Below are 14,122 nucleotides of genomic sequence, written 5' to 3'. Positions count from 1 at the left end.
CTGCAGGTTATGTAGGTAAATTAGATTACACTTCAGTAATGGCCTGTGATAAAAGTACATAGTAGTCTCAAACCATCAGTCATAATTTACTAAATTATAAACTCTGAACAGTGTGATTTTGTCTGTGAAACAGACTTCCCAATTGCTTGTGGGAGATACTCTGAACCATCATACTGTTACCAACACACTGCCATGAGAATACCATACCACACACAAAATATCATGTATATCTTGAAAAAAGGCAACCCATCATAAACTGATTAAACTGTGGTGAGCTGGGAAGAACTGGCTGTCATTCTGATCCATGAATATAATGATCATAAAATATCTTAAAAGTACATACAGTAATGAATACTTTATAAGTATACAGTAACAAAAAAGGAAATAGATCGGGTGATGCAGCATGATGTCTTACATCTGATACTCCCTAACTCCTTCAATCCAATTATGTATTTTATATTTTATTCGTGCTACCTTCAGGCAATGATATTCAGCTTGAGGAGAGAACCCAGGTTGTAAAGGTGTAAATGGAGAGTTTGTTTCTAACCACATCTCTACAAATGGTTCCTCCAAAGCTTAACATCACTGCCTGGAAGTGGCAAGAATACAAGAAAGATGAAGTCCTGTAGCTGAAGGAATTAACACAATTCACCACGATCTGTACTGTAGGCTCACCCACTTCTGCCAGACTATATGAATGGCAAAGCATGGCGATCCTGCTCTGATGTTTGTACATATACAATACATACATGTACAACTAGGTAAATACAGATGTAGAGTGGGTGAGGTGTACATGTCTAACCCATACAAACAAGGAACACTTAATACATACTGAAAATGGAGGACATATTAAGAAACGGATAAATTGATGGTAAACCACAACATAATGCACTCCAGACTGTTGCATTTCTGGCCACAGAATGAGTCATAGCTTTTGCAGTCCCTCACCTATGACTACAGTAGGAAGAGTGGTCACACAGCAATTCATAATGAAGAGTGGTCACACAGCAATTCATAATGAAGAGTGGTCACACAGCAATTCATAATGAAGTATTATTGTATTCTCTATCAATTTAGCTAACGTCAAATTGTACTTCATGATATTCATTTGTACCATGGACTGGAATTCCACACGGGTCATACACACACAAAATATCTTTCCCTTGCCATACAGTAAACTTCAAGTATCATTTCTGAGTTAATAAAAAGACACCTCTAAATCAAATACTGTACTGTACTGTAGAATAAAATCTGTAACTGTTAATCAAGTGAAAATGGTAGACCAAGCACACTTTAAGTAGCAACAAATAACAACATAAAGAGGACAAAGGCACTGTAAGTATAAAATTTAAACATATACAATAAAACATACAGTATATTAGAACAAAAATACAGGTACCTGTACACAAAAGACAGTTTCTGAGTCTTGCCAGAATAGACAATGAAAATAGTAGCAAACAAATGGATATTTAATCTGACTCAGATGTTGTTCATCTAATGCAACCATACATTGTTTTGGTTAAACTTGTAACTCAGAATCTTCAACATTTTACAGTACACAGAGTACCTCACTGATCTTCATCATCATATCACAAACTCCTATGTTTGCACTGGATGGGAAAATCAACAGCAAGGCTTGTTAATCTCTTGGAGGACTTGGTGTGGAGGAAAAGAGAAACCGCAGGTGCAATGCCCCCATCTCACCCTACCCAACTGGGGAGTTACAAGACTGTATCAGAAGTGCATGGTGATGAGTGCACCACATCCCCTTGCTACTAAAAGAGAGGGGTGGTATTTCCAGCCCACACTCTTGCCCCTTTCCGTTGCCTATGAGAAACCCATTACATTAATAATCATGAGATCTTGTCAAGGCTGCTTTTCTTTTTTTTCTTTTTCTTTTTTTTTCAGTACCAAAACAATAAGCTAGATAATTGTATTTTAGAATTAGCCAGGTTAAATGATCATCAATATTCATCACTTTATTTTGCGTTTTTTCACATGAACTTGAAATCTGCCTTTCAGAATAGTAGTTTCTCTCATTTCTTTTGGAGCTGCAGCAATAAGACAGAATAAAATATCCGTATGTATAGGTCACATAATACTCATACACTGTGTGAATTATCTTTGGTTAGTTTTCACTACATATCAATTAAGCGTAAGAGTATATAATTGCATACGAGAATAATTTATTAACTTTATGAGAAAAAACAGATATCACTGAATGCAAGTAAAATTTAGAATATTTATGTAAAATGTATACCTCAAATTTTAAATTTATGGCTACGCATCAGCCCTTACACCACACACTGTAAAGAATTTTTGTTCAGCTCAGGTCATTCTATAGGATTCTTGACCACTACATCTTGTCAGTGGTATAAAATATAAAATGAACTAGGGTCTTTCAGGAATTCAGTGTCTCTGAAGAGACTCTGCTCCTACTATCTGCGCTGAGGCTTGTCACAGTTCTGGCATTCCATTAACATGAAAATGTTTTGATATAATACCTATGGAATATAGCAAACCATACTTTAATGCAACAATGACATAAAAATATCAATAAATAAGTACAGCAGTATGGCTTAAAAGGTTCAAACTAGAAAAAAAAAAAAGCAGCATAAGAAAATACTGAAAAAACTTACTGTACAGTCAAAATATTATCTAATACAATTTGTATGGAAATTATAGCAGCCAGACTAGCAAAACTTCGATACAGCTCTAGATAATTAAGAGACAAGAGGTAGAGCGAGACAACAAGTTCAGCCAAAGATACGATTATGTGGGTTGCGAGCTCGGCGACGAGCGCACTGGCCAGCATTAGCAAGGAAGCCAACCATACAGTGCACCCCAGCAGCTGTCTCCATTACTGTGCTGCTCACTCGGTTTTCTGGCAGCAGGAAGCCATAAGTGCCCTGGTCGGGTAACTCAATGGTGTATGAATAAGGAACACCCAGCACCCCATAAGTCCAGTCGTCAGTGGCACCAGAAGCCAGGCCATACAGAGGTCCAGATCCTCCAATCTCATAATCTGTGCTGCCTCCTGATACTTCCCTTACGGTATCAGCAAACTTCTTGGCTAAACGCTTAAGTTGTCTAGAGTTGGCTGGGGCAGTACGAGTCCAACCCCATGGATACAATATAGTTTGTCCAAAACTGTGGAAGGTGATGAAGAGGTCAATATCCCTTACGCTACTCATCAAGAACTGAAGACCACGGGTCTCTGGTTCACTGAAAGCCAGAGGACCCATGTATGTTTCACTGCAGGGATTGTTAGAGGCACCTACTCCCCATTTAAAGTCCCAGTTACGGTTCAAGTCTACGCCTCGGCACTGACCACTGTTACCATTATTGCGGCGATTTTTCCTCCACATTCTGGGGGCAAAGAAAAAAAAAAAAAAAGTAAACAATTACTGTATGTTGGAACTTCATTGTCATAATATTCATAATCAGTAACTCAAGTGATTGGAACTGCCTGAGATTTCAGTTGTACTGTGTTATAACGTCTAGCAATAGCTTAATGTGCAATTTGTTAACCACTGGACCATTCATGGCAACTCCTGCTAATATGAAAATGAATATACAGCACAGTTCCATTGTGCTATTACAAATGTATTAATAGGTGAGGGCAGGAATCACAGAGGGCAATTTCTGAAGTAACTGAAACACCCAGAAATGTATACTGTCATTGTGTTAATAAAAATGCAAGAACAGGTGATGGAAGAAATCACACAAGGGACTGACCTGGCACGCGGTGAACTGAAGGAAAATTCATATCCATCTGGGTTGGCCACAGGAACCATATACCAATCAGCCACTTGTAACAGCTCTTGCCAGGCTGGGTTGGTGACCAGCTGGTACATGATGTAAGAAGTGACAGCAGGTGAGATCCATTCCCGAGCATGTATACCTATAATGGGCACAACATTAATATTCACCATAACAAGACCACAGGCAAACCCATTCAAAAGTACAGTACTACTTTTAGATTTATTAGAAAACTAGTAGTTCTATCTACTATCAATCAGTCACTCAACCCCTTACTGCCCAATCTGGACTTCTTTTAGAATTATTAAGCAAATTAGTAGATCTGTCTATCTATCAATCTATTTCTCTATCATTCAACCCCTTATTGCCCAATCAGGTGCATAGGGGCATGGAGTCAGGCTAGTTGGTCCAGATACACTATTTAAGGTAACAGTGACCACTTGGTAGTCCAAGTGGCAGTATGTGAGAAATAAATATCATCCATCCCTTGCATTTTTTAAACCATTATGGGCCATATCTGGCAGGAGTGCCTGAACCCACAAGATTTTCAGGCATCAAACTGATTATATGGATACCACCAAACACAGTAAATTATTTCCTGGCCTACAAGAAACCATTTACCTGTTACTCTGTGTAGAATTGCCTGAATATAGAACTACTGTACATACAGTGGTTGCTTCCATCTACCACTCATTATCATCTTCATTTATATATCAAATCTCCAACACGCTTGCATGTGTTGGCCTTGGGCACCTAATGGAAGCTCTCCTTGCCACTTGATCTCTACCTTCTTCTCTATTCAGCCCCTTATTTCTGAGCTCACACTCTGTAACTTCATCCCATGTCTTCTTTGGTCTGCCTCTTGCACATTGACCCTCAACAATCATTCATACTATGCCTGTACTTAAATTCAGCTTTCTGATTTTAGCTGTCTCTTACCTCCTTCTATCCAGACCTTTTTCTTGGGTCCCGGTGAATTTGGGTCAGTAATGCGTACAACCAACACCTTGTGGCCTTCCTGGGTGGTGGCAGCATTAGCCACCTGCACAAATGGTCCTCCTGTTGCATTGAGCCAGCCAATAAAGCCCTCAATATCATCCAAATCATGGAAGGAAGTCCAGTCCATGGGCTGTGCCACTGAAATTATAAAGTGAACAAACCATTTGCATAAATTATTACAACCTGGCCATTTGTTCACTATCTTCTTTTCCAAGTACTATAGTAAGAGTAGTAAGCTATTAAGGAGGTAATATTCCTACAAAATATTCACACTGGTGCAATTGGCGAGTATATTTGACTTTACTACCTTTAAACCAAAGGATTTACTGTGCTGTATGTACTTAATAATTCTCTCATGAGAGAGAGACAGAGAGAGAGAGAGAAACTATGAACAGCATCCAAAGTGAAATAAATCCTGAAAATAAATAACCACACATGAACTAACCATTCTGTGTGAATCTGGTGCTACGTTTGTGCCTTATATGTTGCCTCTCCTGCTCAATCAGAGGCAGTACATCCTCCACCTCCACCTTGTGCTCCACCTGTGCCTCACTCAGTGCCCTTGACACCCTCTCCTTGGCTGATCTCTCCACAAGGACCTGCAGTGGCAAATGTACAAAATAAATTTACTGAGCAGGACACAGAAAAATGGTTTATAGTTGTACCTATCAACCACAAGAGGCTCATTTCATCCATCCATCATCCAATCCTACATTGCCCCATGAGGAGCGTAGGAGTCCGGGGCTAGGCAGTTGGTCCTGACATTTAAGATGAGAGTGACCAGCCTCATCCATCCCTGAGTGGCATTACGTGAGCAATAAACCCCAACCACCCCTTGGATATAAACCTTCACTGGCTCAGTCCGATTGGAGTGCAATAATTACCCACTAAACACCAGGTGCCAAAATTTGGTTATATGGTTACCACCCAGCATAGTAAATGGTTTCCTGGTGTACAGGAAACCATTTGGCTTGTCACTCAGTGCAGAGTCACCCACAGGCAGAAGGACGAGGAAAGAATGAAGGAAAGAAGAACACAATATGATAACAGAAAGACAGTTTGGTTTCAGAAAAGGAAAATCTTGTGTTACTAATCTGTTCAGCTACTATGACAGAGTAACAGAAACATTACACAGAAGAGAAGGATGGGTGGACAGTATCTATTTAGATTTTAAGAGAGCATTTGACAGAGTACTGCACCAAAGGCTTTTATGGAAACTATACCATCAAGGAGGAGTTCGAGACAAACAATATTGTTGGATGCAAGATTTTCTCAAAAAAAGAGAAATGAGAACAGTACTAAGGGGAAATTACTCATCATGGAGAGAAGTGACTAGCGGAGTTCCACAGGGCTCAGTGCTGGCATCAATCATGTTTTTAGTGTATATAAATGATACAGATAGCAACACTGGAAATGAAAGCTATATAAATATGTTTGCCGATGATGCAAAAATACAAATGTCAATTACAAATGCAGACTCTTGTAAAGAGCTACCAGAAGAATTAAATAAACTTCATGAATGGAGCAATACATGACAAATGGAATTCAGTGTGGACAAGTGTCATGTAATCAAGTTTGGTAAAAGTGGAAAAAGACCTGATTGGGATTATAAGTTAGGAAATAAAACCCTACACACATCAGAATGAGAGAAGGACCTAGGTGTGATTATTAATAATAGACTATCTCTGGCTGACCACATCAGTGAGAAGGTATGGAACATGTGTACACTGCTTGCAAATATGAGAACAGCATTCACATACATAAATGAAGACATGCTAAGAAAGATAATAACATCATTCATTAGACCAACCCTGGCGTATGCATCAGTGGTCTGGAGTCCTCATCTCAAAAAACAAATAGATAAGACTGAAAGAATTCAAAGGGCTGCTACAAGACAGGTACCAAGCTTAAGGGATCTAAGCTACGAAGAAAGACTAGAAAAACTGAATCTGCCTACATTACAGGAGAGAAGGAAAAGAGGAGACATGATTATGATATATAAATGCATATCAGGGAAGGAGAAAATAGACATAAATGATTATATAACCTATGGGGATGCATCAGCAAGAGGACACTGCAAAAGACTGCATAAAAAGAGAGGTGATAAAGATGTAAGGAAATTTAGTTTCCCAAATAGAGCAATTGATCAGTGGAATGCACTACTGAATGAAACAGTGTGTGCCAAAACAATTCAAAAATTTACGCATATGTACGATAAATATGGTTTAAGACATGGGACAGTACGAGCTTGACTCACTCCTGTAAAGATACAATTAGGTAAGAACACACACACACACACACACACACACACACACATTGTTTATCTACTGGGGGAGGTGCTGGACAAAGACACCTTCATGTGAGTTATATATACAAACATCCCTCAACTCCCTCCCTATCCCCCAAAAGAAGGATGGTATACCGCAGAGGAAGGGCAATTTTGACCTGCAGTCCAATAAGTAACATTCAGATGAGCCTGGGGTTGCAGCTAATACTACTGCTGCTGCTGCTTCTGCTGCTGCTGCTACTGCTACTACTACTACTACTACTACAACTACAGTACTACTACTACCTATGGGAGGAAACTGAGGCAAGAACTTTGGTTTGAAGGGCTGCATGATGAATATAAAAAATATAATAAAAATGAAAAAATAAAGACAACATAAGATAACGAAGGCGAGGTGATGTAGGGTGGAGGAGGAGAGGTGATGAAGTAGGGTGAGAAAGAAGTGTGACAGGGTGAGGCAGAAGTGAAGCAGTGTGAAGGAGGGGAAGCGAAGCAGGATGAGGGAGATAATGAAAATAAGGGCGACAATTACGATACAGGGTGAGAGAAGAAGGGTGAGGTAGGGTAAAGGATGAAAGTTGAAGTACTGTACAATGAGGGTCGGGAAATGAGGTAGGGTGAACAGAGAGGTGAGGCCCAGTAAGGGAGGAAAGGATGAGATGAAGGATGAAGCAGGATGAGTGAGAAGGAACAAGGTAGGGTGAGGGAGGAAAAAACAAAGTGAGGAAGGAGAGGTGAGGTAGGGTGAGAGAGTGATAAGGTAGGGTGAGGAAGAAAGAGTGAGGTGGGAAAGGTGAGGCAGTATGAAGGTGGAGATGTGAGGCTGGGTGAGGAAGAAGTGAAGTAAGCTGGGGAAGGAGAAGTCAGGCAGGGTGGGGGAGGAATGATGAGCCAGGGTAGGGTAGGAGAAATGAGACAGGGTGAGGGGAGAGAGATGAAGCAGGGTGAGGGAGAGGAGGCACGGTGGGGGAGGAGAGATGAGGCAGGGTAAGAGGAAGAGGTAAGACAGGGTGAGGACTGAGAGACAAACTGAAGAAGACATGAAGAAAGGAGAATGAGAAATATACGGGGTGAGGAAGAAAATAGGGAAGGAGAGGGAGGAAGGAGAGGGAGGAAGAGGAGGGAGAAGGTACAAGGAGATACAGTGAAGGACGAAAGGTGCGGAAGGTGAAGCAAGATGAGGAGGGAGGTGAGCCAAGGCAAGAGTTAAAAAAAAAAAAAAAGTACGGTGAGGAAAGGAAGTGATACAGGGTGAGACAAGACAGTTATGAAGGAGAGTCAAGCAGGATCAAGAAAGTAAGGAAGAGACGTGGCGGGATTAAGAAGAGGTGAAGCAAAATGAAGAGGTGAGGCAAGGTGAAACAAGGCAATTCGGCACCTTTGAGTGTGAAGTGACGCTGCCCAAGACATCAACGAGGCCTTCATTCTCCAGTGACCTCAGTACAATATGATGCCCAGGAGCCTCCACACGCCACACCTGCAAATGAAAATAAACTTGTTATATCATCATCATCATCATCATCATCACACCCACGATCACAAAACAAAGAGCTGGTGTTTTACGAAGCAAGAGCTGGTGTTATGTTTGCAGGCGCGTTTTTTTTTTTTTTTTTTTTTTTTATAACAAAACGAAGTCTTAATCAAACTTCAAGGAAGGCTCGCCGAGGGACAGCAAGCAACAGGTCATACACTGAGGTCACAGGCTTAGGTCAATCGTTGCCCAAGTAAATTCAACTTCAACAGTGTTTATCCAATTGTGACCAGACTTAGAGGAAATGTTGAGGGTATGGCAAGAATGAATGCATTTGCTTTTGAGAACAATCAAAGGTCACGATCACAGGCCAAAGTAGAAGTTCGATCCGTGGGAGTATTTATTAACAGAATAACTAAGTTTCTATTCGATATTCACCAAACTTTGGGGAAGGGTAGAGAGTCAGGCAAGGAGTAAACAGATTTTTTTTTTTTGGAATGACAGGTCAGAGGTCAAGGTCAACTTCAGCAGTTTTTATCTGATTTAGACCAAACTCTGTGGCAGGGTTGAGGATGAAGCAAGAATAAAAGGATTCGATTTTGAGACCCATCAGTCGAAGGTCAAGGTCACAGGGAAAGATCAAAAGCCAAGGTCAAGTCAGTTTTGATCTTATCTGAACCATACTTGGTGGAAGGGTTAAGCGTCATACAACAACGCAGGGAGTCCATTCTGAGAACAGTCAACCGTCAGTCAGAGCAATAGTCACCCTTCCCCTCTTCACAAGTTTGTTCAGCTTTTAAGTCTTGCGCAAACAAACAGGAGCTCCCTACCACCTTTTCCTACGGGATTTACTTTGCTTATCACACTTTACTCGCCTATTCTGCAAAATATACATCTTTCTACTATCGCCATACTTTGCATAAACAACGTACAAAAGGATATTAACCAGCCATATCCAAAAAACAATTCGATAATGGAGAGATGTTAGGAAGCCTCCTTAACCGAAGAGAAGACGGGCCTTAATGTGGGAAAATATGCAGGACGTGTACGGAGTCCTGAATATGGAACTGTTTCTTCGTGCAGGGGAGGAGGAGGCGGTAGATGGAAGGGGAAGGACTGGATTATGTTGACTGTTAAATCGTGATAGTCGGCGGGGGTTCGGAGGGGGAGCATGGTAGATAAAAGGCACAGATAGATAAACGGGAAGACAGTAGTAGTAGACACTGGCATGATGTAGGTTCGGTTATTTGCAAGGGTACATCCACGGGGAGGGGGGGGTCATTTAGTTATTTATTTAAATAACTTTTTAATCATTCAGGTATGACTGGCTGTTTCATGGGTTGCTTTCTTCAATACTTAACAAGATACACGTTCATTAATCTAAATACTGCATAATATTTTCCAAGCACGTGTAACTCAAGAATAATAACCAAAATTCAGCTTCCCCCCAAAAAAAGAAAAAAATCCTGGCTGTGCCCCCCCTTTTTTAATGTTACACACACACACACACACACACACTATCCCCTCCCTCACCTATACCTTCTCCATAAAGCTCTCTAACCTTTCTATTTGTCTTGTAGGTGTGACCATACCGCCAACACATCACGTGAGAGGAGGATGGGATGGGGCAGGGAGGATGGAAGGGGCAAGGAGGAGGGAAGGGGCAAGGAAGAGACAGGGATGGGGCAAGAAGGAGGGAAGGGGCATGGGGGAGGGAAGGGGCATGGGAGAGGGAAGGGGCAAAGAGGAGGGAAGGGGCAAGGAGGAAGAAAGGGGCAAGGAGGAGAGAGGGATGGGGCAGGGAGAAGAAGAGGATGGGGCAGGGAGGAGAGAGGGATGGGGCAGGGAGAAGAAAGAGATGGGGCAGGGAGGAGGGGGGGACGGGGAAAGGAAGGAGAGGGGGATGGGGCAGGGAGGAGAAGGGAATGGGGCAGGGAGGAGAAGGGAATGGGGCAAGGAGGCAAGAGGGATAGGGAATGGAGGAGAGAGGAATGGGACAAGGAGAAGGGGGGAGGAGAGAGGGAGGAGACAAAGAAGAGGGAGTTAATACAGGTCACTGGAATGTTGCTAGTCTTGTTTCCCTCCTTGCTTTTGTCTCTTTCCTCCCTCTCCCTCCACCCTCCTCCGTCCTCCTTTCTCCTCTATCCAGTATGTTCTAGCGCTTTCTCCCTCGACTCCCGTTACTTCCTCACCGTCATCACAATATAATTACGAAATACATGCCAACAACTCCAATCCAATGCTGTGTGTCTTCATCTAATTTTGGTACCTTTAGACGATTTTATTCAGCTTAAGACTGACATTTTAAAGAGTCCATGGAGGCTACATACAAATCCAGCAGTTCGAAAAACCTCTACAAACTACCATCATCCTGAGAAAGTAAGGCTTAAAAAAAAAAAGTCACAGGATTCAACGACCTGGTCTGACTTTCTGGAGTTGCTGGCCTGTATTCTCGTCGGTTAATGATGCTCCCTAACACCTCAGCCTAAGCGCTTTATTTTGGCTCATTATACGTCACTGTCGTCTTCCGTTTTGCTTAAATCAGTTCAACATGACCTTAGCCTCTCTCTCTCACTCTCTCTCCCACCCAGCATTTCCGTTAGATTAAAAAGTTCTCGTAACACATCAAACCTCTTATAACATTTAAAAATCTGAAATATATTTACTTCCCGAAAAAGAAAAAAAGAAAAATGAAAAGAGGTGGGTAGGGCTGGGGTAATGTAGAGAAAAATGATGGAAGGGGGGGTAGGGAGAAAGAAAGGCTAACAGAAGGAAGGAACAGGAGGCTGAGGGACGAAGGTAAGGGATACCAGGAAGGAGTAGACAAGGAGGGGAGGGGAGAGAGGTTGAAGGGAGAGGAGAGAGACTAGAGGGAGAGAAGAGAGATTAGAGGGACAGTAGGAGGAAGATGGAGAGGGTATAGGGAAGTGGTAAGAAAGGGATGTAATGGACTGAAGGACGGGGTAGATGGTGGAGGAGGAGGCATGTGGAGGGAAGAGGGATTGAAGTAAGGGACAGAAGAGAGAAGCAGGTGAGAGGGAGGCAGAGAGGGAGGCAGAGAGGGAGGCAGTGAGGGAGGAAAACCCATGATAAACGGTTCATTGTGTAAAGATAACTTGACCCTAAAGATGCTTATCTGATTTATCTGCATCTGCTTATCTGTATGACTTAGGTGGCGCGTGTGAAATACTGGTAAAGCGTGTGTGTGTGTGTGTGTGTGTGTGTGTGTGTGTGTGTGTGTGTGTGTGTGTGTGTGTGTGTGTGTGTGTGTGTGTGTGCGCGTGCGCGCGCGTGCGTGCGCGTGCGCGTGCGCGTGCGTGTACGTGCGTGCGCGTGTGTGTGCGTGCGTGCGTGTGCGTGCGTGAGGGCGCTTGCGTGTATCATCTACTCCGAATGTGTATGCAAGGTGGTTCAGAGGTGGTTCCGTTTAAGAGGGACCTACACCCCGAAAGACACGTCAAAGAGAGTTTCCACATGGTCTCGAGTTACGATTACTCTCCACACACCTTTCATGTATCTGTATGAGAAATGAAACATGGAAAAAATGAGTCGGAAGAGCTGGAGTCCCTGAGTAGATGCTTGTGAAATACGGGCACTCTCAAGGGCGTGGTGGTGTAAATTTACGTTGCTTGGCTTATGTTCGAGAAATGTGGGTCACAGAAAACTCCTTTCGTTTTAGAAAGTCGTCGTCACAAGGGAGATTTTTGAGCAATTTTTACTTCCAGAATTGCTGTTTTCCTCGACATAAGGGCATTCCAAAATTTTCGGCGCAATTAATTGGGACAGATTCTCAACCGATCATGTCCGTCTCAGCATTCATCCTTATATGAGTATTATATTCACTTACACAAATTTTATTGATCATTTTTGTCCTTAATCGTTGCATAAGATATTAATAGTATGCCAGAAACAAATATTCACATAATTTTAAAAGCACCGGAGTAGTATACAATTGATGCTGGCTAGATCAGCTTTTGTTTACAACCAAGGCCGTCGCTCATTCAAGGTCACACAGTTCCTCACGCTGGTATCCTGCTTGTCGATACGAAAAATAACACTCCACAGATTGAAGATACTGGGGGATGCCGAATTATATCCACTGCCTAATGGTCTCTGGGTCCTCCAAATTAAGCTCTGACCAGTTGACGATAAATGTTCTCAATCTCACGTCTTCAACGCACAGTACGTGAGTCCCCAATCGTTCTTTGTGTTTTGCCTCTGTTATAAGCATTAACACATCCAGCATAGTATCCTCCTCCTTGGCATTTATATTCACTGTTTTTAGTCTGTACTTATGCGTGTAACAGTAAAAAGAAGAAGAAAAAGGAAAAGAAGAAAGACGATCATTCACCTCTGGCACGCAACACTCCCTTTTTTCCTGTGACAGAACGACTCGTGTGACCACCTTTGAAAGAAATTAATTGCTCTTGCTATTGCCCTTCGGATTGCTATTGCTCGAAATATACCTGCTAGACCACGACTCAAGATCGTCAAAGGAGGAAAGGACAAATTAAGGGCTACTGTCAGTCTCGTGCACATCTTGCCCTTGTTCCTCAGGTCTAAAGGTTTCTCCTCGTCCATCACAAAAGGACAGCAAATAGCTAAATAAGTAAATAAATAAATAAAGAGGTAAATTAATAAATAAGCGAATAAATACATAAATAAATCTGATGATGAATAAAAATAGATAAAAGAAAAGATGAAAGATAACGAACGAATGAATGAATGAATGATAAAATAAACAAATAAATAAACAGTGAAAGAACACGAATATGAGGTGTAAGCCGAGACTCACGTGTGTAAAATGAACACGGTTAATTAAAAGTAAAACAGGTGTGTTAGAAGTACAAGTGTTTCTCAAGCTCACCTGCGGGCCAGCCTCCGCCGTGACGCTGCTTGCTGCCGCTGCGAGGGCCACACACACCACCACCACACACCACATCTGAGGAAGGGAGACAGGGATAAGAACGGCAGGAAGAAGAAGAAGAAGATGATGATGATGATGATGATGATGATGATGATAATGAAAATGATGATGATAATAATAATAATAATGATAAGAAGAAGAACAACAACAACAACACTGATGATTCTGGGAGGAATGGTGGACGAATGGTAATGCAAACTCAAAACACACACACACACACACACACACACACACACACACACACACACACACACACACACACACACACACACACACACACAAGAACCTCATATACCACTATACTAAATAAGTCACGTAATCGCCTGCATGGATAAGGAAATGGAGCCCAGGCTATGTGTGGCTTATCAATTTATCTTATCAGTAGCATGAAGAGAAGCGTGTGAGAGGCGGGGTGGATGCTGTACATTTCTAGGCGGCTCGGTGGCTCGGTCGGTTTGGTATTGGCCTTTTGTTTGGCAGTCTCACAAGACCTCATGTCATGGGTTTGGATCCCACCGTTAGCTAAGAAGTTCCTGGGTGGTAATCTAACGCCAGTCCAAAATAACTAAATACTCAAAATCTACACCATACCACTGTCTAGCATCACTATCTTCAATTCACCGTCTGTGCTTTGCGTTTAGCCTACTCTCCTCCTAATCACACTGTGGCTGCACCA

At 42.2% G+C, this 14,122-nt stretch overlaps 1 protein-coding gene across 1 annotated transcript in view; it reads right to left on the bottom strand.

The window, feature by feature from the left end:
- Positions 1–1,025: 1,025 nt before the first annotated feature.
- LOC145395060 (carboxypeptidase B-like) overlaps positions 1,026–14,122 on the bottom strand; it is a 38,587-nt gene continuing 25,490 nt past the window's right edge. The window contains exons 2-7 of the mRNA XM_080268815.1: positions 13,387–13,461; positions 8,427–8,525; positions 5,207–5,360; positions 4,702–4,899; positions 3,739–3,904; positions 1,026–3,369 (exon numbers count right to left, since the gene is read on the bottom strand). Coding sequence (XP_080124941.1) covers positions 2,757–3,369; positions 3,739–3,904; positions 4,702–4,899; positions 5,207–5,360; positions 8,427–8,525; positions 13,387–13,461 — 1,305 coding nt within the window. The 3' untranslated portion in view covers positions 1,026–2,756. The remainder of the gene's footprint in view (positions 3,370–3,738; positions 3,905–4,701; positions 4,900–5,206; positions 5,361–8,426; positions 8,526–13,386; positions 13,462–14,122) is intronic.

Source organism: Coenobita brevimanus, chromosome 29 (genome assembly GCF_032717465.1).
Source record: "Coenobita brevimanus isolate Jiangsu-jjx chromosome 29, ASM3271746v2, whole genome shotgun sequence".
Classification (NCBI taxonomy): domain Eukaryota; kingdom Metazoa; phylum Arthropoda; class Malacostraca; order Decapoda; family Coenobitidae; genus Coenobita; species Coenobita brevimanus.
The sequence above is the reverse complement of the archived record's forward strand: the minus strand, read 5'-3'. Positions and strand labels throughout refer to the sequence as shown.